This window comes from Triturus cristatus, chromosome 2_1, assembly GCF_964204655.1.
Source record: "Triturus cristatus chromosome 2_1, aTriCri1.1, whole genome shotgun sequence".
Taxonomy (NCBI): domain Eukaryota; kingdom Metazoa; phylum Chordata; class Amphibia; order Caudata; family Salamandridae; genus Triturus; species Triturus cristatus.
The window spans coordinates 89,382,780-89,408,182 of NC_140581.1; the positions used below are offsets into that span (position 1 = coordinate 89,382,780).

General features: G+C 45.0%; 1 protein-coding gene across 4 annotated transcripts in view; it reads right to left on the minus strand.

Moving 5' to 3' along the window:
• The window catches only part of UNC13B (unc-13 homolog B), a 2,660,654-nt gene that overhangs the window by 2,028,180 nt on the left and 607,071 nt on the right, over window positions 1–25,403 (minus strand). For all 4 annotated transcript variants that reach the window (XM_085628130.1, XM_085628129.1, XM_085628128.1 and 1 more), the window contains exons 6-7: window positions 13,939–14,012; window positions 12,389–12,446 (exon numbers count right to left, since the gene is read on the minus strand). In XM_085628130.1, coding sequence (XP_085484256.1) covers window positions 12,389–12,446; window positions 13,939–14,012 — 132 coding nt within the window. The remainder of the gene's footprint in view (window positions 1–12,388; window positions 12,447–13,938; window positions 14,013–25,403) is intronic.

The following is a 25,403-nucleotide window of genomic DNA, read 5'->3' on the forward strand; positions in this document are numbered from 1 at the left end:
TAACAGCTTTGGTTGTATTTAAAGTCTCTTCACGACAGCAGTGCTGCACTTCTGCATCTTTAAGTTAGGGGATCCGTTGCACCGATGGAGGGGTCCAGTAATTTAATATGGAGTACTAATTGTAGTCATAATGAGGCGTTTGTAAATACTGACCTCTCCTTTTCGGCTTTGTTCTTTGAGATGTATTTTCAAACTAATTATGAATGGTGTGTGATTAATGTGGCTGATGCCCAGTGGACCTTAGCCGAGTTCGCCATTTAATTTCAAGTTTACCAAACTTTATTTAGGGCAAGGACAGAAATAAGGTAATCTGGGAAGGTGGCATCCTATTGGGGATTAATCTACATCGGATCAGAATGTGTGTGGATGGATCTGGCCAAAGATCCATGCACTTCTAGACCCCTATATGTAGGAGGAGCAGAGGGCAGGTCAGTAGAAGGTGTGGCTCAAAAAAGGTCTGGAAGTGAAATACGGTTTCAAGAGCATATTGTAATCTATAAAAGGAAAACCCCGCACATGTAAGCATGTGATCCTCGTCAGTAGGAGTGGCACACAAGCACTGCCGCCTGGGGAATCACTATTCTTACCAGTCAGTTCTGCTAACTTCAGCTGACCACTTGTTTTTGCAAAAACTCGCCCCTCTCTCTAGTAGGTGATGGATCATCCTCCAGAGCGAGGACCCTCGTCTTGTGGAAATACCCTTGTGTCTTTCTAATGGGGGCTACGAAGGGTTCTTGTTTATATCAACTCATGACTTGCTCTGCGGGGAATCCGTTACATGCCTTTTTAACATCAGACTATGGTAATAGCAAACTAACACAAACACAACTAAAAGAAAGTCGTCCCTTCCCGGCAAAAAATAAAACTCCTTAAGGAACAAAGCTTGAGGGTGAGACATGGAGGAGCTACAGCAGCATAAAGGAGTTTTACACCCAGAAGTACACAGAAGGAATAACATCCTTTCCCAGTCTTTATACTGAGACAGCTCAAATGGCTGCCTTCCACGTTGAATACTTGAAGATTCGGAACCGGTGATATATTTCACTTGCTGTTGTAATTAATTACAATGTATTTTTTCTTTCTGGGGCTTCCATGAGAAAATGATACTTACTTGTGATCCTGATTCTGCAGTGTAGGACAACGTAGGGGTTTATTTCAAATGCAAGAGAAAAGAAGCAGTGGAGGAGGGTTGGCAGCCTATGACTTCAATGAAGATTCCTAAAATGTGCATCCAGGAATACAAGTACCCATCCATCTTTTGTGCATCTAGTATTTTCAGTGGCAGACAAACTTCAGAATAGAGTAGCAAGCGTAAAGACGCCACAGCTGCTGTGACTTCGGGACATACAGAAGAACAACCATAACAAAGCATAATTAAAACTGAAGCAACCTCAAAACAGGGTTAACCAAAGAGGCTCCTTAGAGCAGCTGGACCAACACTAGAGCCAGCGTTCGTACTACAATGTAGACAATAGTGATTTCCAAGTACCCACCCTACGAAGCTCTGATAGAGCAAGGTTTCTCATTCAGTCTTGAGTGGCTGCTTTTCCTCTAGTGAAATGGGCTCTTGGGTTCCTTAGCAAGGGTTTAGTGGTCAGTTTATAACACAGAAATATGCTGGTTACAATCCAACAAGAGAGGGACCGAAGGCTTTGCTAAACCATGGTCAGAAGTAAAATTTACAACCTCGTTTTACTGCCACAGAGAGCAGCCTTTGCGTCACATTTTTGCAGTCTTTCCTTTGTTTTCATGATTTTATTTGCTCATGTTTCTTTTAGTTTTTAATTTAATTGGACACCAGAGCTGCTGGGCAACAGTTGTATAATTTTATTTCTCCCGCTGTTTTATTTCTGGGTAGGTCACTACCTCGAGCACGACACACACTAGTCTTCCTTGTGGTTAATCTCCTTAAACCATAGCGGGCCATAAGACTGACCCTGCTGTGTGTTTGCGCAGCGGGCATGTCAGCTGCATGGGAAAGGCGAGCTTCTTTCATGCTGCCCACAATCTAAGTGCCAATTTACATTTCTTTCTAAAAAATCATTTAGCCCAGTCGTCTGTCAATACTCACATTTTTCAACACTCATCCGGGTACGGTGGCAATCTAAAGGCTGATAACCATCTACCCCTAATAGAAGCCTATATTAGATCTCTTCCTAAACGTTCTTTGGGCATTTCTGATTATGTTGCCTACTTCAATGCTCACGCCATCTTTCTACCTGAAACCTGGTTGAGAGACACAAACCCGATATTGAGTTTCATATTCCTTGTGGATATTCCATTATCCACCAGGTCTTCCCCCACTGTATAGGGGGTGGAACAGCAGTTATTTACTGCATGAATCTGTGTCGCTTAGTCCAGAATACTGACAACTTAGCTGACGCTGAAGACATGATCTTTGTATTAAAAATTCACTATGTTTTTCCTTTCCTGGAGCCCTTATATCACCGCCTGGGAAAGCCTACATCCTTTATGAACTCTTTGGTAGAGAAAACAGCATCTTTTATCATCAAATACGCTAACCCCACCATCTTTGGAGATTTCATTATTCATGTTGAGGATCCTTGTAATCCTCAGTCGATTGCCAGAGTTTCACTACTAACTTCAAATTTCCCCCAAATGGTTACTTATCTTACTCATACTACAGTTAATATTACTGACCTTATCTTCTCAAATATTCCGGCTTTACAGGCTGATCTCCCCCTTACCTCTCACATGATGGCCTGACCATTCTGCAGTCCCTTTCAAATTACCAAGCGCCACATCCAACCTGTCCTTCACTTCTCAGACCACGACTACTTGCATACAGTCCGAGACCAAACTATTACATTTAGAAATGCCCTCAATTCTTTACAGCAATCACTTTATGGCCACACCTCTGATCATGCTAATAAATTTACCTTGTGACTTACTACAGCCCTTAATAAGATAGCTCCCTTCACATTAGCAGGTCTCTCCGAAACAAACACTCTGCTCCAAAATTCTTTTAAAGCCTTCAAGTGTGAGTTGGATAGTGTCTCTGAAAAAACAGACATTATCTTCTTTGGCAAGCCTAATTCCCTCTGATCTCAGGCTTGGTAGCCCTCTGAGCTGGCCCCAGTATTAGCAGTAGAATGAAACCTCACTGCCATATTTGTTCAAAATCAACCCTTCAGTCCTCAAATTTCATCTGTATCCACATGCTGCTTTTCTTTACTCGGATTTCTCAGGAAGGTTCTTGAAACACGTCTCTCTGCGTGCATTTCACAAGCCTATAGTACATGCTCTCATCATTGCAAGAATGGAAGGTGCAAATTCTTTATATCTCAGGATTCTGAAACACTTTAGGCAGTTCAAAATGCTATAGCCAGACTTATTTTTAACCTTCCTCTTCTGCAGTCTGTCTCTTCCTCTCAGGACTCTTCACTGGCCTAACATAAAAGAATTCAGTTCAAAGTTCTTCTGATCACTTACAGAGCCGTTTTTAAGAAAGGCGCTATTTTCACAGCTCTATTAAGCCTTCTATTCCTACTTGCTCTTGCTTGTGGTAGGAGAGGTCGTAGTTTTTTTGGCCTGCAGTCTGCTAAAGTCTGGAACATACTACCCCCAAAACCATGCCATGGTCCTTCAGAAGAGATTTCTTTGAAACCCTCATCTGGTTGATATGGAATTCTGATACTAACTTCAGAAGAAATACACTACTTTGTACAAGGTTCAACAGCTGAGATTGTGACATCTGAGCTAATAGCTGTTAGAAAGGCAGCCTTCGAAGGAATATGCTCCAATGAAGCCCGGTGAATACGTTAAAAAAGGTATACCTATAAACCCAAAATGAGCTGCCAAAAGGAGATGTTCTTACAATAGAATTTCTTTAAGCCTTCTAAAAAAAACCAAGGCAGGAATTCTCAAAAAGGACATCTGATGTAGGCCTTTCCTCTACCCCACAATAATAGCAAGATAATAGCAATCTGGACAGAGCTAGATGCAATAAGTATGGCTTCCTCGTGGCAGAATTGTAGCTTTCCATTGGCACCATAAACAGTGTTTCTTTAATCTTAAAGAATACCAAGCCTTAGTAGAAGGACATTTAGCTTTCTTTAGAATACCCCGCATGATTATCAGACTGTCTGACCTCAGGAGCCATGTTTCAAATTCAAGGATATCACGTTTGCATCAAACAGCTGACACTGTAATGTGTTCAGTAGCTTTGGTTTGCACAGCAACCTGCCTTGAGGCTTGACCGACATTTATAACAGGTCCAGATACCACTACTACCTTGGCCAATCTGAACGAATTAGGACCACTGTCGCTTGGCAATTCTGGAGCTGCAAAATGAATGTATGCATAGCAAAAGAATTGGGGAAAAAAGTGTAAAGTAATGTCTTCGAACAACTTATTAAATGGCATAGCCTAATGAGGCTGGATCTGGTAGTCTAGATGCAAACTCTTGGAATTTTTTATTTGAGATTGAAGAATGTGGCTGTTGGCAGCTCATCCGTTATTGTCTTAATAGAAACCGCATAGAAATCTGCTTGTTAGTTTAGTATTCCTGGGAAGAGAATGGAATTTAGTGATAGACCCTTTGCCAAGGCCCACAACTAAATCCGCTGAACTCCACTGAAAGAAATGCTGGTCTTGGACCCCTTGCTTATTTAGGTAGTGCGTGGCTGTTGTGCTGTTCATATGAATACGATCATCGCTTGCTGTCATAGATAGTAGGAAGGCCTTGAGAGTGAGATGGGCTGCTCTGAGGTCCCGATAACTGATGTGGTTGGAGCTCCCTTTCTCTCATCAATGACCACGAACAGATAGAGCTCGTAGATGAGCTCCCAGACCTTAAAAGAGACATCTTTTAGGTTGAGAGTTCCTTCTGAGGGAACTCTTCAATTATATTTCCCCGAGCCACTACAAAGTAAACTGTTGTGCTGTTGTTGACATGTAGAGCTTGTCATCCCAGTTTCTTGCCCTCTAACACCACTGATCTTCTAGACACTTGGATAGATCTCATATGTGGCCCTGCATTAAGGATAATGGAAATTCAGGAAGTCATGGACTCTTGTTGAGAGGAGTTTTGCCAAGCTGTCTGACTGGAAGTCTTCGGGAGAAGATGATAGTTCTTTCAGATGGAGGATACTCTTTTCTCTACAGAAAACACTTCACTTGCACTGTTTATACTGCTGTACCCAGACAAGATACAATTTGAATGGGATGTTACCAACTTCAGGATGCTATCTGTAAACCTAGACTGAGTAACCGTTGTTCCAAAGTGATGCTCCACTTTCTGTGGGCTGTGAGCCTTCATAAGCCAAATATCTAGGGGAGGACAAAACTATTATTTGACGTCAAAGGTGGGTTGCTCTAACTGCCATGCACATTGTAAACGTCTAGGGAGGGTATCAGACCAAACCGAATCACTGCATATTGGAAGTGTGATGTTCCTGGTAGAAAGCTCAGGTACATTCTGTGCCACTGTGATATCAGAATGTGGAAGCACGCATCTTGGAGATCCACGACTTTCACCCAATCCTCTGCTTGAGGTGAGGGAAAATTTGATTACGGGCTTAGCATGGGGAAAAGCTCCTTCTTTATCCCCTTGTTGAAAATGCATGCATCTAATATTGGGATGAATTTCCTTTTCAGGGTTTTTTTTCTGAACCACAGAATATCTTGAATACACCCTTTCCCCCCCTGTGTGAGGGACAGACTGGTTCAATTGCATGTATTTGTAGTAGTATGGAGGTTTTAAAACATTTTTTACAGTGAAATACTTCTATTTAAGTCTTGTTTGCCAGCTGGGTGGATACCAATATAGAAGGATGCATCATTTTTGGAGTAAGATATTTTTATTTTTCCCCAAACTTGATTTAAAGATTTTCTGTAGCAAGAAGTCACACATTGCAGTGAAAAACGTTGAATCAATATGAATTAAAGTATAGTACAATCATTTTTATCTGTCTGTATGTCAGGTCTATCAATACCTACCTTTACTCCCCACCATGTTTACAGCCCGCCCTCTCCCTCATGCAATCACAACTGGAATCTGGAAATAGGCTTGTAAACCACACATCACTACACATTATCTCCATTTGTCGTAGTTTCTGAATCAGAGGATGGGCTGCCAGATATCTTATCTGTGCAGCACTATTTTTATGTGGTGCAAGTTTGAAAAAGCATGGGCCCCAATCAGCACCCATATCAACAATATAGGGTGGATATGTAACCAAACAATGAAGAGGCAGAGAACAAGAAACTGAGTATTCTAAGTTTTATATCAGGCTTTAGTGTAGTGAGTTAGGCACAACCATGATAAATGCCACAAGGTGACTTCAAGGCACTACCCTGATGCTGCAAATTCCATCAAATCTAAGCCACACTAAACAGCTGAATGGACACCAGACAGCCCACTCGTAGCATCTCTTCAAAGTTATGCACACATGGTCTTGGCAGCTCTTCAGCACAGGCCATTTCAAATTTACCTGACAAAGCGCCCTAGGAAAGCAGTGGCATTGGATGTCTTTAGTGCTATAGCTTTTGTTCTGCATATCGTCCTACTATCTGTATCTGGTCCTGAAAAGAAATTTCGGGGGCAAGGCATGCATCCTTCTAAAGCCTTGCACTGTAACATAATCTGGCAAGGGATCTGTTTTGAGAAAATCCAGGTCTTGTTGAGGAGACTAATATTTCTACAGCAACCAAGGAGTTGATGATTTAACAGTAAACCCACATCAAGAGAAGGCCTTGGCCATGCCCTCAACTAAAAGGTCTCCATGATGATAGACACTGATATGTGTGATGCTTTTATGGGGATGTTCACTTTTGAAGCTCTGCTCACTAGAACAACATTCAAGCTTTTTATTTCATCCACCAGAGATCCTCGTTGTGGAGACTGCAGAAAATGTGGGTGTATATGAAGACTATGAGTCCCCTCCATCTCAGCGTGATACAGATGAAGATCTGTATTGCTTGTGTCTCCGGGGCATATCTGGACAGCTCTAATCTCTCAAAGGAGATTGAGGGATTTGAGGCAGACCCTGACCACCTCAGGATCTTCACCATGGCAGTCACGTTATTAGCATATGTGACAATGTCTGCCTCGAACCATCCTTGTAGGTACACCAAGGTTGAGAGGCGGGTAGCCAAGTCTGTATGGGGCATTTAGACGAGATGACAAAGTGAGGAGGCACCAAAGACTGCAGACAGCTCAGCAGCTAGTGACACCTGAGCCTTTTCTTAGGGAGCTCGGAGGAGAATGTCGAGTCAAAAACATCAACATAGATCTGGGAAATATTGAGAGGTGGCATGACTGCGGTAGTGCCACCGATCAATGTTATGCTGATGTCAACTGGATAGCACTGACCAAAGGCAAAGGAGACACCGTAGTGCATTAGGAATGCTTTGTCATAGAAGGCGAGGCTAATATCCATTTTGAATGCTTTGATGTTGAAGGTGTACCTGAATTGTGGTATTGGTGCCCTAATGTCGAGCTAGGCTTTGACGCGGAGCATGTTGGATTCGAGGTTTTCAAAAGTGATCAAGGGACTCGATGGGGATAATGATTGTGATGACGCTTTCGCTTTTTCTACATTTCTTTGCCTTATGTATTTGGATCTGCCATGGTGTGTCCCCTTTGGGGTTGTAGGACTTGTAACAGAGTATTTCCTGCTGGGTTTGAAAGAACCTTTCTTCTTCTTAACCCTACGTCAACTGGCCTTGGAGTCTTGATCCCTTTCTATCCATTAAGATCCTCTTTTTTCCATACAAAAGCTGCTATCCCAACAAGTAAGACTCTACACTTTCACCTCCGAACACAAAGAAGCTTGTCTGTGGGGTTCCCCAGATCACCTCCCTCAGCCCAACTCTGTTTAAATATGCATGGCACTCCTTGCCCACATCATAAGAGCCCACAACTTGAACACTGTCTCCTACGCCGACAACACTCAACTCATCCTCTCCCTCACTAGCATGAACACCACCATCAGGACCAATGTCAACTCCTGTATGTCCAACGTAGCCAATTAGATGTGAGAGAACTGCCTTGAATTCAACATGGACAAAATGGAGATCCTGATTTTTGGAAACAAGAGCTCCCCCTGGGACTCCTCCTTTTGGCCACCTGACCTAAGCCCCAAACCCACCCTCATGCCACAAACCTCAGCATCATCCTTGATGACAAACTCACTATGAACAAGCAGGTCAACACTGGGATCGCATCCTGCTGCTTCATCCTCAGAATAATGTGCAATACTTTCAAATGGCTTCCCAAACACACTAGACGCACAGTCACTCAAGGCCCTAATAACCAGTAGACACGACTATGGCAACGCACTCTACGTCTGAATCTCCAAGCTGCTTATGGAAAGACTCCACACCATCCAAATCACCACTGCTAGACTCACCCTAGACATCCTCAGAAGCCCTCACATCACTCCCTATATTACTGAACTACACTGGGTTCCCATTCAGAAATGTTGCAAATTCAAGTCGCTCATCTACTCCTACAATACCAGACCAGCATACCTCAATGACCAACTTCAGCTCTATCAACCTCCCAGACAGCTATGCTCCATGAGAAGGTAGACACACCACACATTTGGTGTGGGCCTGTAACACCTCTCTTTCTCCCTTAGGAGGGACACTTACCAAAAAATGATTTCTGAAACGATAGAAAACTGTAGAAAAGGGAGAAAAAAAGCTTTGTCCACTAATCAGATGCAAAAGAGATTGAGTGAAAGCAGAAACGAAATTTCGGTGAGATATTTTTTCACAAAAAAGTGTGTGAAAACACCACCCAGTGTCTTACATGATCCCAATCAAATGAACAAGAAAAGAAGGCAACTGCTAGTGCAAGTCATCATGGAAAGTGAGAGCTCCTGGAGCCTTTAAGGGAGAGTGTACCATTGTTTTAAATTCTTAGAGTGTAAGCCTATCAAGCTGCACTTTTCCTCATTACCTAGACATTCTGGCAGCATGTGTGGGATAAATGCAACAATGTAATCTAGGGAAGATGTTTTCTGAACCACATGCAGTCTAAATTTGGAAAAACGTGCCTGTGATGAGGTTCTTGAGGGTGCACCGCAACATCTGGACATGTTGACCTCTTCACCCTTTTCCATACAAATATGGATATATTATTCTAATGCTTATATTACTATCAATGAAGATTCTCTGATGCAGAATTTCAGCATTTAATATCCTAATCACCCTTTTCACCCTGTCCAAGGGGAACCTAACCAACTATTTGAGAGGATTTGAGCAGAATCTTCCTAGGATGGGGCATGACCAGCTCAGGAGTAAAACAGTGGGCTCCTGCAAACTGTCATGGTTTGGCTTGTAGAGGAGATGGAGTTTGTGGGACACAGACTCTCGTCCGGGGGCTTCCAATGAGATACCCACCATAAATTAAGCACGTGATTGCAATCATTTCACTGTCTTCTGCACTGGTAGGCCCTTTTCTTTGTTGTGTTCATTTGTGTCTTCTGTATTTTAGTCTTCTGCTCCTCTTCTTAATACCTTCTATAACCTTTGTCTTCCTCCTTTCTACATGTCTGTACCACCCCAAAAATATAGATTTTAAATCTGCTATTAGACGTGATACAGTTATGAGACCAGGGCACCACTGTACGACTATTTTTTTTACCTTTTGTGCCGTAAATCGTCAAAAAGTTCATTAAAATGAACAGAAGACAAATGCACAAAAAAGTATTTTTAATTGGGACCATTAATGTTTTCTGTACAGTGTAACCTGCTATCCCCATTACCCAGTGGTAGTTTATTCTAGTTTTATGCATCTCACTCTGCCTATTCTATAGTAACCGATAGAAACTGCAGCATACGCCTGCAGGTTGATTACGTAAGACTCTCTAGACTAAAGGCTGGTACTACCGCATGCATCTTTACTTTATAGATCTCATCTACTCTTGGTGTCATAAAACTCCAAAAGGCCTTTAATTTTGGATCAATCTGATACCTAAAGTTTGCACGCGCCATCACCGAAGCGGTGTCTCCAATAATAAACTCATCAGAATCGCATGCTTTTTCAGACACTTCGTATGTATCATTTCAAAACAAGTAGTTCCTGGTTACATACCCCATGTGCTAGAAGATAGGCCTATCAGAATGTTTGCTGGCTCAGGTGCAGTGTTCCTTTTTCAATTTATAGCAGGTGGCACAAGGGTATTCTACCTTTACTACGCGGTCATTACTTCGTATTACCATTACTACGCATATTTTAGTTCACAGATGCATGCCATTACTTAGCATGCACTTACTACGCTACTGGGATATTTTTAGGGGTCTGAGTGAGATAGGGTTTTGGGGTGTAGGGGGTATTTCTAGGGTTCAAGGAATGTGCCAGGGGATAGGTTACTATTACCATTAATTTTTTGTTTTAAAGTACCAATAACGCGTTGTAACGGTATGCATAATAATTAACTGCAAGGTAAAAGCATTTTTAATGTATTTGTATATATTTGCGAAGTAAAAGTATGCACACTAAAATCATGCGTAGTAATGGTATTTGCAAAGTAAAAACTTCGAAGTAAATACCTGCGGAGTAACGGTATGCTGAGTAACATCATATATTCGGCACAAGCCTCACGGAGGCAAAGGTTGTCCAGGAAAAGAGAAGGAATAGTCAAGATATTAAGTGAGTTAGGTCCCTCCTGGACGCATACCCGCCAGTAATATAAACTTGACTTTGAAACATGTCCCTACCATGCCCTATATTCACGCCGTTACAGAAAAACACACTGATAGATCTCTCAAAACCGGTACAGCAATGAAGACAGGAAAAAACATCAAAGTTACCCATATGAGTGAACCAGCTCATGTTTACATTTCTCATGTTTTACTTCATTTACTTTTCAAAGAGTGTTTGCTTTTTCTAGGATGCTGTTTTTGCAGTTTTTCTCATGTAGCATATTAATCTTGCATTGTATCGCCTGTACCTATCTGGGAGATTAGTTTGAGGGAGGATGTTTAAAACTGGGCATGATTTAGAGCTCTGAAGTTGAGGCTGAAGGAAGTGAAAGGTTCTCACACTACCTTTCCGAGGCTCATAAAGGTGTTCAAAATAAATGCTCAGATGAGCAGAACTTGTAACAATAAAACAGATTTAAACCTAAAATACACTCATCCAACCCTTGATCCCTCTGCTGTGTTCAGAGAAGGATAGCATGTTCCACTTGTAATTATTACTGTATGCGCATTGTATGCGTGAAGGCGATATAAAGCTGTTGGCATATTAACAGTGCAACAGAAAGAAAAAAGAGTGCTTATAGGTGAATAAATGTGTTGTTTATAGATAAAGCTGCTGAAGTGTAGATACAAGGAAATACATGCACAATGAGTGAGCGAAAAGAGGGCACAGAAGAGGAAAGTGGTGCTGTGTGAAATATGCAGATGGCGCCTTATCGTGGGACGTGTCTGATTATAACACTAGAAAGCTCACAGAGGCACTGGAGTACTAGTCAGGTGTTACAATGTGTAAAGCACAAGATTTTAGTTTGCATGTTTTAAGCCACACCCTTAACTACATAGTGCAAGCCTCTTGAAAAGGATTAATAAATACGCGTATGGGTCACGCCCCTTTTAGAGTTCCCCAAACCCACCCTTTTCACCCACTTCAAAACCTGCAGAGAGTCCTAGTATTTATCAACAGCATCTGGTGTCATCTAGTGTCATTTCCATGTAAGCTTCCGTCATCATTCGAAATAATTTTAAAAATCGCTGGATTGATTTTCAACTTTATAAACAGACTATTGAGCAGGAGTATGGGGCCTGGAGATAATGTCCCTTGTGAGGACCCAGTAAGAGGTATCCCACTGGTATCTTTTAGAAGGACACTTCTCAATGAGGATGCCTTGACATCTCTGGGCCTAGCTCGCAGACCATGTTGACATACATCTTCTATTGTGGTCTTTAAGATCAAGCTATCCCTTTCTTGGAGTCTGTCACACCAATGTAAGCACCTAGTTGTGTTGCCTCGGTGCCTTTCAAGATAAAGGACACAATGGCAGGTTCTGAGTTAACGCAGATGCCAGAGGTGGAGGTGACAGGAGTGTGCGTGAACACACTGGTCCTCCTTACAACTCCAGGGCAAATGCGAAGAGTTTGAGACCGAAGAGAGATTCTGAGGGTTTCAGTCATTATGGCAGCCAGGAGTTTTGGGCACTACAGTTTATGCCAGGTACTGGGCATGATAACAGGACCCATAAAAGTCAGAAATGGTAATGTGGGCTGACTGCGAGTTACATGGTAAGGTGAATGTCTGAGCGCGTGCTGGCTAGCTCTGCATGCCCAAGTGTGCTAGGGTTGGGGCCCTGGCTCCAGAAGAAGCCACCTATAGTCAACATTTCACGTATAAACAGATTCAGTAGAGCTTTTCCCTCAGGGACGTCCCCTCACTTACAGCATTGGGAGGCAGCGATGGGCAGCGGCTTCTTCTGGACTTCTTCCCTTATCGAATACTAAGTGGAGAGACAGGAAAGATTAGAAACAGCATCACTTCACATTAAGCATCTTTCACAGCTTTCATCTCGTTGTCACACAAAGAATTTTCATGGAAGTCTCTGTCTTCTCTCTTTGATGCTGACTTGCACTTGTACAGTACCTGTTCCACCTTTACTTTATGCCACACCAACCCACAGAGACGTGTGCAACCACCCCAGAAGTTCTCACGGTTCTAATCCAGAACTTTTAGTTTGCAGTAGAAGGACGTCTTACCATGACTGATATCGTTAAAGGTGTCGGGGTATCAGACTTTCCAAAACAAATTCATTATTGCTTTCTTCTGCCAAAGTACAATGTCCACACATGAGTGGAGTTAAAACACTATCTGTACCCCAATAACCCTCACTGTAAACCAACAACATTAACACATGTGCACGGAGATTTGTCTGGGCCTTCTAGAAGCTCAATTCTCCCTTCTTTGGTTGATTGCTCTGCAATGCCCTTGAGCGCCTCCATCTTTTCATGTGTCACTCTACCTTTGTATAACACTGTGTGATTGACCTGCCCCTAAGCTCTTGTGCCCCAATGGCTGCCTTGCGTTGACCAAGAACCCTATCACTGTTCCGGCTCCTTGAACTCAAAGCGTGAAACCTCTTTTGCCTTGGACTATCAGCCTGTCCGATCCCACACCCCACTGGAGCTCCCACGGCCGTGGGTAATTGGTACCAGCTGTCTTTGCATACCCGGTGTGCTCTTGTGGTATCCACGGCCTCTAATGCATCATTTCCAGAGAGGAAAAAAAAACTGAACTTCTTTGGCCAAGACCGGGAGCATCGCACGGTCACAAAGCGCAAGTGCTTCAGTTTTCACAAGTTCTCCCTGTCAACAGCTGCCTTGGCTAGACCCTGAGTTGATAGCTTCACATATTTCAATGCATGGCCTTCTACAGTCTTCCAAGGTACCTCTGTATCCTACACATCTACCACCAGTAGAGACGAGCTGGTCATTTCACCGGCGACAATCTAGGCTATTTCTGAAGATATGTGTTATTATTTACGATGAAAGACACAAACTGCTGAGTCCAGTGCAGCAGGCACCAGTCCTTTGGCCTGGATCAGACGCCCGGACTTTCACTCCCACAGTGAAGGAACGAGGCCTGTATTTCGATGCTCTTCTTTGGGGTAGAAAGGCGGGGCCACTTCGCACTGCTGCTGTTTACAGTCAGCGCCCCTGTATCCCATGCAGATTTCTGTAGTTCTTCCCATCTCATATTATAAAACTATTACCACTTGGTTTACATCCCATGGCATTACGGTATTAAAGTGCATATATCTTTAAAACGGTTTTCGAAAAAGCACAACAATTTAATATGTGTGACGAACACACAAAAAATGACAAAATAGTCCCCCGAGAGCTTGGTGAAATGAAGAGACTCCCAAAGAGCTGCAGCCGCGCAGTGACTGGTCACGGATGCAGCCGACCTGCATGCAATGGGCCAGGATGGCTCACCTCGTTATGGTTCTCCAAGGCGTTGATCTGCTCCAGCTTCTTGGCCCAATATCTCGCCTCTTCCTCTGGGATATCTGGAGGAGACAACAGACCTCAATTACCCGCAGGGATTTCAAATGCAAACACACACACTGGACGCGGGGGCCGGATAGTGAGTTCCTATAAGCAACGCTGCTGTGTGTCCAGAGCGTGACGGCGCAAGACAGCCAACACAAAAGAACCATGTTCGACAGCGAGGTAAACAAAGGTGTGACCGCCGCTGTCAGTCACTGGGGGCGTCCTGGCCGCTTCCAAGAGAGCTCAAGCACATGCAAAGGAGCCCTGGTGCCACTGCCCCTGCTGCCGCAGCACAAGGCTGCTCTGGGTGAGGCTGCTTCCTGTCTGGGGTTGCATGGTGGCAAAACACCATGGACTTGAAAGCGGCCTGAGTACCAGTGGCTGAAAGATTCATCCAAACATTCAATCTCTTTCCTTTATGCTGAGGAAGCACAGCATAAAGCACACCGACATGAAACAATCAGTACATTGTACTGCACAGAGCAGGCAAACAAACGCATAGCAGGAGGATCACATATGCAGGGAGTAAAGAAAGTTTGTTTTAAATATATTTATGAGGACACTGGAAATAAAACTCGAATTTTAATAAATGCGAAATAACCAGGTCTCTGTAATTTAATAATAGCACATCATGCTGGTCTATCCCAAGGGTCCTCGGTGACAGTTCAGTTACGAATGAAAAAACCCACGGTAAGAGACTGCAGTGCGTACATCTGGACCAAGCTTGTCAAGATGCACCCTCTTTGTCTAACCCTATCCTCCTGGTAAACCTTCCTGGGCCCTTTTGTGCCCCCTGGAACAATCCAAAATCAGCAGTGCTTCAAGTATACACCACATTATGACTATATAACTGCCTAATTCATGTATTCACTTTCTAACAGAAGAATGTATGCAGCATGGACCAGGCAGGGGAGAATGAGCCAGGTGGCACAGAGGGCACGATGGGGTGTTTGCATAGTTGTAAGTCGCATGCATATGGCAGCTTTGGCGATAAATACAGTTAATAGGGACCAAAAGAGAAATCTGTCCAGCCAGAGGGAGGTAGCACTAGTGCGAGCAGGCTTGCAGCAGAAACCTGCAAAAGAGGTGCATGTGTAGCCATTATTACAGCAGATCTGTGATCACTATGTACTCTGAAAAAACATCCTGGATATCAGGTGCCATTACACTGCATCAGTTTCACGAAGACCACTGTCGCCCAACTCAATGCCATCTTCTACTGCCCGGTCCTCATTACTTCTAGAAGGGTCAGTGCTTAGTTACCGGACTTCAAACAACTATTAAGGGAGGAAGCATTAGAGGATGGACTACAAGGATAGAGCCACGAAGGGCCTTCCATGTTACAAATGACATTCGCTGACTATTCTAACAATCCAGTCTGTTAACTGTGAAGGCTCCACATCAGGATCCTTCAATTCCCCGCTGCAGGTCTGGACAGGCAGGGCAGTGCAGGAAGCTCTTGCATGCAAGCCGTACAACACATGACTCAACGCTCAGCTTAAAACAATAGCCAATACTTCATCACTCTTCAAATTTACATCACTGAATTCATCAGGGCCCATTCTCAGTAAAAACAACAAGTTCTCTCATCTATCGTTTCAACCAACATGTAATGTTTGAATGCAAACTCACTCTTACAAGGGGAAATTTGGGAACAAGGCTGAATTGCTATGGAACTGGTTAATCAACTAGTTTCATTTTCATGCACATATCTATAATCCTGCCCTAGCTACACACATATTTGCATTTTTATAGGAATTGACACTTGAGGCTCACCTCGTGTGGGGTGGTAATCTGGTTCTCTTTTTTTTTCTCAAAGCACAAACAACTAGTCAGGCCAGGGCTTTCTACCTCTGGCCCTGGCCTTGTGACACATGGGGTCCCTCGGGTTTAGGCTGTACACCCTAGGTTCTTCAATTGTGTATCGAACCACTGAGTGTGTTGATGGAGGAATGCAGATTCACAAATATGCAAACAATACACCGACCTATGAAAGAGCCCCTCCGTGCAGGACATCCACACTCTCAAAAGTTCAAAAGATGCTTCTTGAACTTGCCTAATTTGATTAACTCAAATCTTCCTAAAATAAAGCGATTGAAAAGTGAATGTATTCCTATCTGCAAACCACAAAACGCAAAGTTCAATAAAAAATGGCTAACAAAGCTAGGCAGTGAAGGCTTGGCCCTCTTACTGGTCAGCAAAGTTAAGTCACTGGGTATAAGGTTTGACCTACAGCTGTCTAAGTCCTCACAAACTAAGCATAGAGCAAAAAAAACAGTAAGAGTCGCACATAGTAAAGAAAATCTATATCTTTTCTTTCGTCTATTGACTGCTGCTAGCCAAAATCGATTATGGGAATTTTATCTTGGTCATCACTCTACTACGAATCAAGACTGTTCTGCACTCTGCAGCTAAGCGGATCTCAGGTCCTAGAAAATTTGAATACATTTGTCCAGTTCCAGTGGATTCCAATGGGCTCCCTGAAGAAGTCAGAATAAAGTTCAAACTGGTGTGTATCACTTTTTAAATACTAAAACTGCAACAACCGCAGTATCTTTTCTCATGTTTAAATGTCTGGTGCCAAAAAAACTTCTAAATGGAACCAGGCATTAGTCTGTGCTGGACTGGGCATTCCCTGAAGAGGTACTGCTCAAACTAGGAATTGTCCCCAGGTTTATGGTCTATGTGTAAATATTGTATGCACAGCAACAAGCCTAAGTGCGAGTGAATGGGGTCCTCCCTCCCCCCGGGATCTCTATCCGAAGTGTCAGTAGACAGGACTGTCCTCTTCCCCCTTTTATTTGCTCCAGTTATCGAACCGTTGGCGGTGTGGGTGCAATGCGGTGACCAGGTCTGTGGCTCTCACCGGAGAGTAGCGAGTAAGGACAGAATTGTTCTGTATGAAGAGGATATTCTCTTGTTTCGGAGTCGCCCATCCGTTACAGGGCTGTGGTTAATACAGATTCTTGGATCCTTCGGTGAAGCGTCTGGCCTCTGTTGTCAAATGGGCCAAATCCCTTCTGGTTTCCTTCAGCAGAGGACACAGGAGATGTTACTTAGCCGTCAGGCTTGCTTATAAGCCACCTTAGTTTTCAATACTTCAACCAGCCTTGGAACTGGGTCTGATCTGGAATTTTAACCTACACCTACTATTATGCAGAACCCAGACTGACCGAGACAGGCGCTCTAAATTGCCACTCACTATTTTGGGCAAAGTTGCCCTGTTCACGATGATGGAACTACCGCTCGTACTCTACGTGCTCCGGAACTTTCAATTGCATATGCTGCAGAGATGGTGCCCTGATGGCTAAAATTTGGGCTAGGATAATCGTTATTGGGTGCTAACATCACGATTTATTTCCTGTACATGTCAAGGTTTTACAATGAGTTACTGCGTGCAAAGTACTGTTTTGTTTAAGTTCTAAAAACACATTTTGATGTAAAAATTGTAAACAAAAAAACAATAAAAAACGGACAAAGTGGTGTCACAAGCATTCCTATGAGAAACCTTCCTCTGCAGCTTCCCTACTGTGGGCCCGACATGCTCAGATACCACAATTCAATTTAAAATAAAACTGAATACTTATTTGTTCAATCTCTTATCCGATTACTCGCCTATCCTCCCTCTACTATCATTCTGGTGCTCACCTCACTGGGAAGCTGCCAACTGCTGCCCTCTGATCCTACCGCGCGCTTTCACACTCTTCACGTTTTTTTTCTCTGTCAAAAAAGCTAAGAATATGGCCTTCTTTTTCTGGATGTACCTGATAGCCGTCTATGTTAAGGGCGGATACAGTACGTTGCTTGTATCTCTATCTGTTGTTGCTTTGTAAACTGTGTTGACACTGCAAGTGCGACACTATATAGAAGTGGAAAATAAAAACCAAATAATATACATGCAATAGTAAAGCTTTCTTAGCTCGCATCAGCAGACACAACTATCAGAAGCCGTACAACATAGAGGTCTCTTTACAGGTTACATCAAAATGTCGGATTTTGTTCTTAATCAATTAGGGCAATGACAAAGCAAAGAATGACATCTAGCCCTTTTCTTTGTCTGCCACAATCCTCTGTCTTTAATCCAAACGTGCACGGAGTCAACAGCTAGAAGTCTAAAGCTGTGCATGTCTCCACCGTGGGCCTGCAGGAAATGACGTGCTGTCTGCAGCTCTCCCGTTACTGCGCTGCGTCATGCGTTCAGCAATTCTAACTTAACTGCTGGGCGAATTGCTCACATTAATTGTTTAAATTCACATAAAAATACCTATATTATAAAGACTGAGACAGTCCAAAAATATAACGCATGAACATGTCTTTATGTTCCACTTGTTTATCAGATACATTGCGGCGTTAGATGCAAGTTTTCGGAGTTTACAATGTCAAGGTTATATCATCCATTGGGGAAGGGGAGCGAGTCCTTCATTTCCTTCACAGTAAAACGGCTGTAAGTAAAGAGTGTGCGCCCGAGGGAGGCCGGGAATCACTCCGATTATTGGAGACAATGCCAGCATTGAAATGCTCCTTCCGTGGTCTCTTCGTCTGATGAGCAGATGAAAGGTACGGTACGGTAAAGTGAGAGGCGCTACAGTAAAGTAAGCCTCGCTGAGACAAAGATGACTGCCAGGCCGTGGTACCCAGACGAGCGGGCGGTAACCTCAAGATGCACTTGTGCGTCACTTCCAAGGCTGGGATTTTGAATCCTCGAGCCCAATCTGCTCCCAACCTTTCCCTTCTTGGGAGTTTAGAGCTTTCAAGTAGGATTATGGGCCGAGGGTGGATTCTGGAGCGCAGGCTTCAAGTGAGAAATGCCTGCAAATCGTTACAGTTCGCATTTCTGGAAATGGAATGGACAAGTCGGCCTGCTTTATTGCACTCCACTAATTGAACCATCGTCACAAAATCGCAGTAAACCTCAGGGTCATGAGCGGCTTCATTTATACAGGATTTTGGAAAGTGACAGTACAAAGTAGGAGCAAGCACTGAAAAACACTACATGGGTTACGCATTTGTGTAATGCTTGCATGATACAATGCACACAACACACTGGGGGGGACACCGTCCGCACCATGCAGACTACCGTAGAACTAGTCGGCATCCCAGGAAGTTTGACAGGAGATAGTCTTCTCCATTTAGGAGCAACTCAGTCACCGCAAGAACTTGTGTAGGGTTCTTACTCCCTTGTTTGAAAAAGCGAGACTACCTCTGATCCATCTTAGACCCCTGCCATCTAAACCAGTCCTTCCTCAGGCAGAAATTCATAGTGCAGACTTGGGCTTTGGCATAGAAGATGTTGAGGACAATGGCTGGCCATGTCTACTTCCACGTATGCACCCAGAATGACATGGTAAATGTTAGACCTGGCTTGTCCCGCGCAGTTATCCCCAGGCTTTTTGGCCTCCGGTTTTGGATCCTGTTTTTATGACTCTGGGCAATTTACCACTGCTGATCAGTGCTAAACAGCATAAGCTCTCCCTGTACATTGTGTTTATGGATTGGTGTTTCCATGATTAGCATATTTGATTTACTGGTAAGTCCCTAGTACAGTGCACTGTGTGTGCACAGGGCATGTAAATCAAGTACTGCTAGTGGGCCCGCGGCACTGATTGTGCCACCCACATGAGCAGCCTGTGAATAGAACTCACACCTGTCACTGCAGTGTCTGTGTGCAGTTTGGTACTGCCATGTCGACTTAGCAAGTGCACTCACTTGCCAGGCCCGAACTTTCCCTTTTCTTACATGTAAGACACCCCGAAGGTAGGCACTAGGAACCCCTGTGGGCAGGCTGCAGTGAATGTGTAAAGTAAGACATGCTCTGATGTGTGTGGCAAGTCCTCATAGTGAAATACTGCCAATTTTGTTTTTCACTACTGATTGGCTATCTATCCCATAGGATAGAATGGGAGTTTATTTATAACATCTTATAAATATAACTTCACACTAGGACAAGATGGAAAGCTGGAGTTTAGTATGCCTGAACTCAGAATATAAAAATGCATCTTTTAGTAAAGATGATTTTTATATTGTGTGTTTGAAAATACCACTTTTAGAAAGTAGGTATTTTCTTGCTTAGCCACCCAGTGTGCCTCTGCTGGTTTGTGTATTGACTGTCTGGCTTTGGAGTGATAGGGACTGGGGAGGTGCATTCTCTTAGACAGCCACGGGGGGGGGGGGTTGTTTGATGTGTGTCCTGCCTTTCCTGAATGAGTCAGGTCTGGGCTGAATAGACCTGGCCTGTGTTCAGAATAGGGGGAGGAGTTCTCACTAGCACCCGAATAGGCCTGATCTGCATTTAGAGTGGTAGGATGAGATTTCCCTTGCACCTGAATAGGCTCTGTCTGCCTGTCACGATGCTGTCTCCACCTCCTGCTGAGCAGCTGCACCAGAGAGGATAGAACTGCTTTTGGCTGGGCAAAGAGCTTCTCTGCCACCAGAGATAAAGGAATTTGTGCTATAAAAAGTGGGACCGCAAGCCTGAACTTTAGATTACTGCTGAACTAAGGAACCTGCCAGAAAGAAGAACCGGGAAAGCTGGAGGAGTACTGCCCCTGTGCTGTGTGCTGTTGGGGTTGGCCTGTTGTGGTTGCTTCTGACTTGGGCAGGGAAAGGACTGAACTGTGCTTTCATCATCCTGCTGTTAGAGTTTTCTCCAAGGGCTTGAAGTAGAGCTTGCCTCCTGTTGGAAGCCTCAGGGATAAAAAATACTTCAAAGATCACCTCTGGGAATCAAGAGGAACCTTTGCCAAGGAGAAGAGCTGGAGAAACTGAGGAGTAATACTGCCCCTGTGCTGTTTGGGGTTGGCCTGCAGTGGCTACTTTCTGCCAAGGAAAGGAGAAGGACTGTGCTGTGTCTCCTGCTTGAGGAAGATCTCTCTAAGGGCTTAAAATAGAGCTTGCCTCCGGTTCTAAAGTCTCAGGGACACAAAGACTTCCCCCTCAGTCCCCCCTGAACTCCTTTGCTGGGAGTTCTGACCTGCTGAGAGGAGCCTGCCAGTGTTCTGGACCCCTGGAGGTTGTTTTGGGACTGGAAACTGCAAGAACTGTGAAAATCAACGCATCGCCTGCTTCCGATGCATCGCATCAGTGCGAGAAGAATTTTCAGATGCATCGCTGCTGCAGAAGAATCGACCCAGCGCCTGCTCGCGGCTGAAGTGTCTGCCGTGCGACAAATCCTGTGCACCGATCTCCGACGTCTGAGATCACCGCACTGATCCGGATGCAGGCCCTGTTGAAGAAGAACCGACACATCGAGGGGGCGCGGCTGAAGTCATCCCAGCGCATACCGGGTCTTCACGCATCACACCTCCCCTGCGCAGCAGTAAGGAACCAAAGCATCACCTCCCCTGAGTGTAGGGAACCGACACATCACCTTCCCTGCGACCCTTTTTGCTTGCTTTTTTTGACGCATCCAAGGTACTTTGTGCAAAAGTGTAGCATCCAACATTTTCTTGGAACAGAAATGTTTCTACCCTTTAAGAATCATATTTTTAGAACTGAATTGTGGATTTTTGCCGTTTTGGTCTTGGTTTGGTTTAGATAAAGATTACTTATTTTTCTAAACTGGTGTGGTGTCCATTTGTAGTGTTTTCACTGTATTACCTTATGTGTTCACAAATGCTTTACACACTGCCTCTGAGACAAGCATGTCTGCTCATCACAAGCTACCAAGTGTGTGAGCAGGGGTTATTTTAGAAGTGTATCCCCCTTACCCTGACTAGGAAGAAGGGTCCCTACTTGGACAAAGCTACCCATGTCTGCCAACTAGAGACCCCCCATTTCTAACAGCTAGTATCTTTGGATTACACTACGAAACCTCACCAGTCCAGAACCCTGCCATGCAGTCTCTGTGCCATTCTTTAACTTAGCCCCAGGGATGCCTTCCTGCAACAACAAAGGGCCCACCACTATCCACATCTGGATGACTACTGCACTGAAGCTGCATCAAAGGAGCAGCAGCAAACCCTCCTGGGCTACATTCAGCAGGATTCAGTTGGCAGGGGTGACTTAATTCCAGTCTGGCAAACCCTTTTGCTTCTCCAGAGAGGGTAGCAATCCTTAGCCAACCATGGGTGACGTCTGGACCAAGAAAATCCTGTCAGCCTGATGATCTTTTCAAAACGCAGACATGCTAGACCACACTAAGCTCCACCTACATTCCTCACAGCACTGTCTGGTGGACCATCCCGCAAGTCTCACACAATGCCAACATCAGGTACACCACAGTGAATAGCAAAAGCAGGAGTGTCCACACATTGCACAAGTGGCATAGGGCCTTATTACGAGTCTGACAGTGCACGGACTGCCAGACTCAAGGAGGTGCAGATGTTTTACGACCAGGGCAGACGGGCTGCCATGGGACCAGTACAATCGTGGGGGCATGGTGGTCTTGAGACCACAATATGCTTGGCAGGGCTGCTACGGCCCCGACAAGCATGCTACCACCATGAAAAGTGTGGCAGTGAGGAAACAAAGAGGGCCCTACAGGGCCCTCTTGTGCCTCTGTGCCATGGGGTGCATGCAGGGAGGCACATGTTGTGCTGCCCTGTGTGCATGCACCCCAGTACCTGCACGGCATGGACTGCAGCAGTCCATGCCATGCAGGTACGGATTTTGATGTCCCCATTGCGGTGCCAATTTCATAGGCATCACCGTGGGAACGCATAGAACATTCCACCAGACCGGAGCTCCTCTGCAAAGAGGAAGAGTGAGTGTTGCACACATCCTACTATCACTGAGTTTGAGTGCGTGGGCACCTAAGGAATTGACTCAACACCAAGTCCTTTAGAACGACGAGGTCCTTACAGCTACCAATAAATCTTCCACTGATGCGCGTGTTCTTAAGGGTCAGGCAGATTCCCCCCATTCTCTCCTTGGAGGCCACCACCGAGGAGGGAAGAGAGACTGAAAGATCAAGAATTCACAAGGGACAATGTCTTGAGGAGACGGACCACTGGTATCGGAGTAGACTCCTGAAAGGTCTGCAGTTCTGCTGGGAAGATTGGAGCCAACTGTTACTCCTCCAAGTCATTAAGTGGAGCAAGTGGTGTGGTCAGTACTATGCAGAGGTTATGCAGGTCAGTGCGGCAAACAACCGGTGGCATGATACGCCTAACTTTAAGCTGGAGAGTTGCCGCGTACTCTACCTGACCTGAAGAAAGATAACTGTAGAGGGAAAGAAAGGCAGTACATCAACAAAAAGGCACACGGCCCTGGCGATAGGCCCTATAAAGGGGAATCACCGAGTGAAAGAGACGCTGGTCCCAGTCCATACAGATGGAAAAAATTAGAACTGGTATGATTTCACATGCACTGCATATAATTCACATATCTGTGGCACTGTATTATACAAGCTGTAGTAGCAACAGAGGCACTGTGTAGTCCTACTAGGGATACGTAGAGCTTAAGAACAGGAGAGTGCTAGGACTTGTAAGTAGGGCTGGGCACATGCATAGAGCGGCGTCAAAGACTTCATGTGGTTGTAGGGCTGGGCACATGCATAGAGCGGCGTCAAAGACTTCATGTGGTTGTAGGGCTGGGCACATGCATAGAGCGGCGTCAAAGACTTCATGTGGTTGTAGGGCTGGGCACATGCATAGAGCGGCGTCAAAGACTTCATGTGGTTGTAGGGCTGGGCACATGCATAGAGCGGCGTCAAAGACTTCTTGTGGTTGTTGCAGAAGAGAAAGAGCTGGGAAAAGAGAAGCCAAGCTGGTAAACTAAGAGTGCGGTGTCCACATGTGTCACACAGAGTACATCCATGAGCAGTGTGCCCCGTGCAGCGCCCCAGCTGTCATTGCGGCGGAGTTCCATTCCAGCGGAGCTCTTGCCCATCACTGAGGGAATGCAGCAATAAGAAGCTCCCTTCCGGAATGCACGCTCAGGCTAGTGATCGGGGCAATACGTCAAGCGTGGGCGCGCGTGGGATCTCAGTGCTCGTGCACACTTAGCACTACATTAAACACGTTGTTGCTTGGCTGCCTTCAGCCTTACGGCGAAAACAGCAAATGTTATCCTTATTCCATTTCTCCCGGTACGTGTAACTTGTATAGTATTTTGTAGAGCGCTCTGATACTGGGATGGGTCATGCTCACTCTATATAAAACTCCTCACATAAATAAACACCAGAAAATGGTGTTACAGGGGCATTTGCCTGGCTGGCCTTAGGGCCCACAAAGCCTTTGCTACAGCAAGTGAAGGGCTCCCAGACACTTCCCCGTTCTTGAGCTGCAGCGGTGGTGGTTGTAGGGATCACCCTGTGGCCTGAGAGGCTGCGGTCATGAAATGAGAATAAACTCAAGTAGGTCGAAAAACAATATAATCTGAAAAAAATATTTTGTGTGAAGAATTCACGTGGCACGCTGGGCAGCCTGCCTCAAGAGTCCTTCCACCATAAAATACTCATGTGCAAAACCGAGCCAAACAACAATACATTTACGTAAAAAAATCAAGAACTTAAGAGTTCAAAACCAAGTTCGTTTATGGAACAATTCTGTTTACTGAAGTCAGCTTGTAACAGCAGTAACACAGCGTGTGCCTACAACCAATGGCCGTCAGCGTAGAATATGTGCAGCAGGATACACGGCTGTGTGCCCACAACCCGGAGGCCGGCAGCGATTGGTTACCTGAAGGTGCTAACGGCAGCGCTGACATACAAGAGAAAAGGAAGAAAAAGAAAGGAAGAAAAAGAAGCCAAGAAAAAGAAGGGAAGAAAAAGAAGCCAAGAAAAAAAAGGAAAAACACCCATTCTACGAACCTAAAGAGCATTAATACCCTGACAGCTCTGAGCCTCCTTTGTCCCACCTGTGTCTCCGCGCTGGGGTACAGTACCACTATGATACAACCTTGTAGGCCGCTTCCGTACCTACTATATTGTGTGTGGTGCGGTGTCTGCTCATTCTTTGGTAGAGAGTGTATGCCCTAGTCTGCTTCCCACCTTCCCTGCCCCTGGTCCTAGCCGGCGCATCCTCTCGCGAAAGCATAGCATTAATCTCTGAGATAAGGGCATAAGGCGCCTGTTCTCATCCTTACAGATCAACCATTTCTCGAATGCAGTAAGCGGACGCAAGGCCGCGGTCTTGTAGGCCGGGGACGTCCCAAGTGTCTCAGCTGCAGATAGAACACATCAGCGGCTGCCAATGCACAGTCCCGACGAAGCTGTCAAAAGGGATAAATCCCCGCGGGATCGAAGAGGGACCACCACATGTTTGCATCCAAGCTCGCGCCACCTACTTAAAACGTCAGACCCACAGCCCAGAGGGGACTCGAGGCAACCAAGCTCGTGCCACCTACTCAAAACGTCAGGCCCGGAGGGGACTCGGGGCATCCAAGCTCGCGCCACCTACTCAAAACTTCAGGCCCACAGCCCAGAGGGGACTCGGGGTATCCAAGCTCGCGCCACCTACTCAAAACGT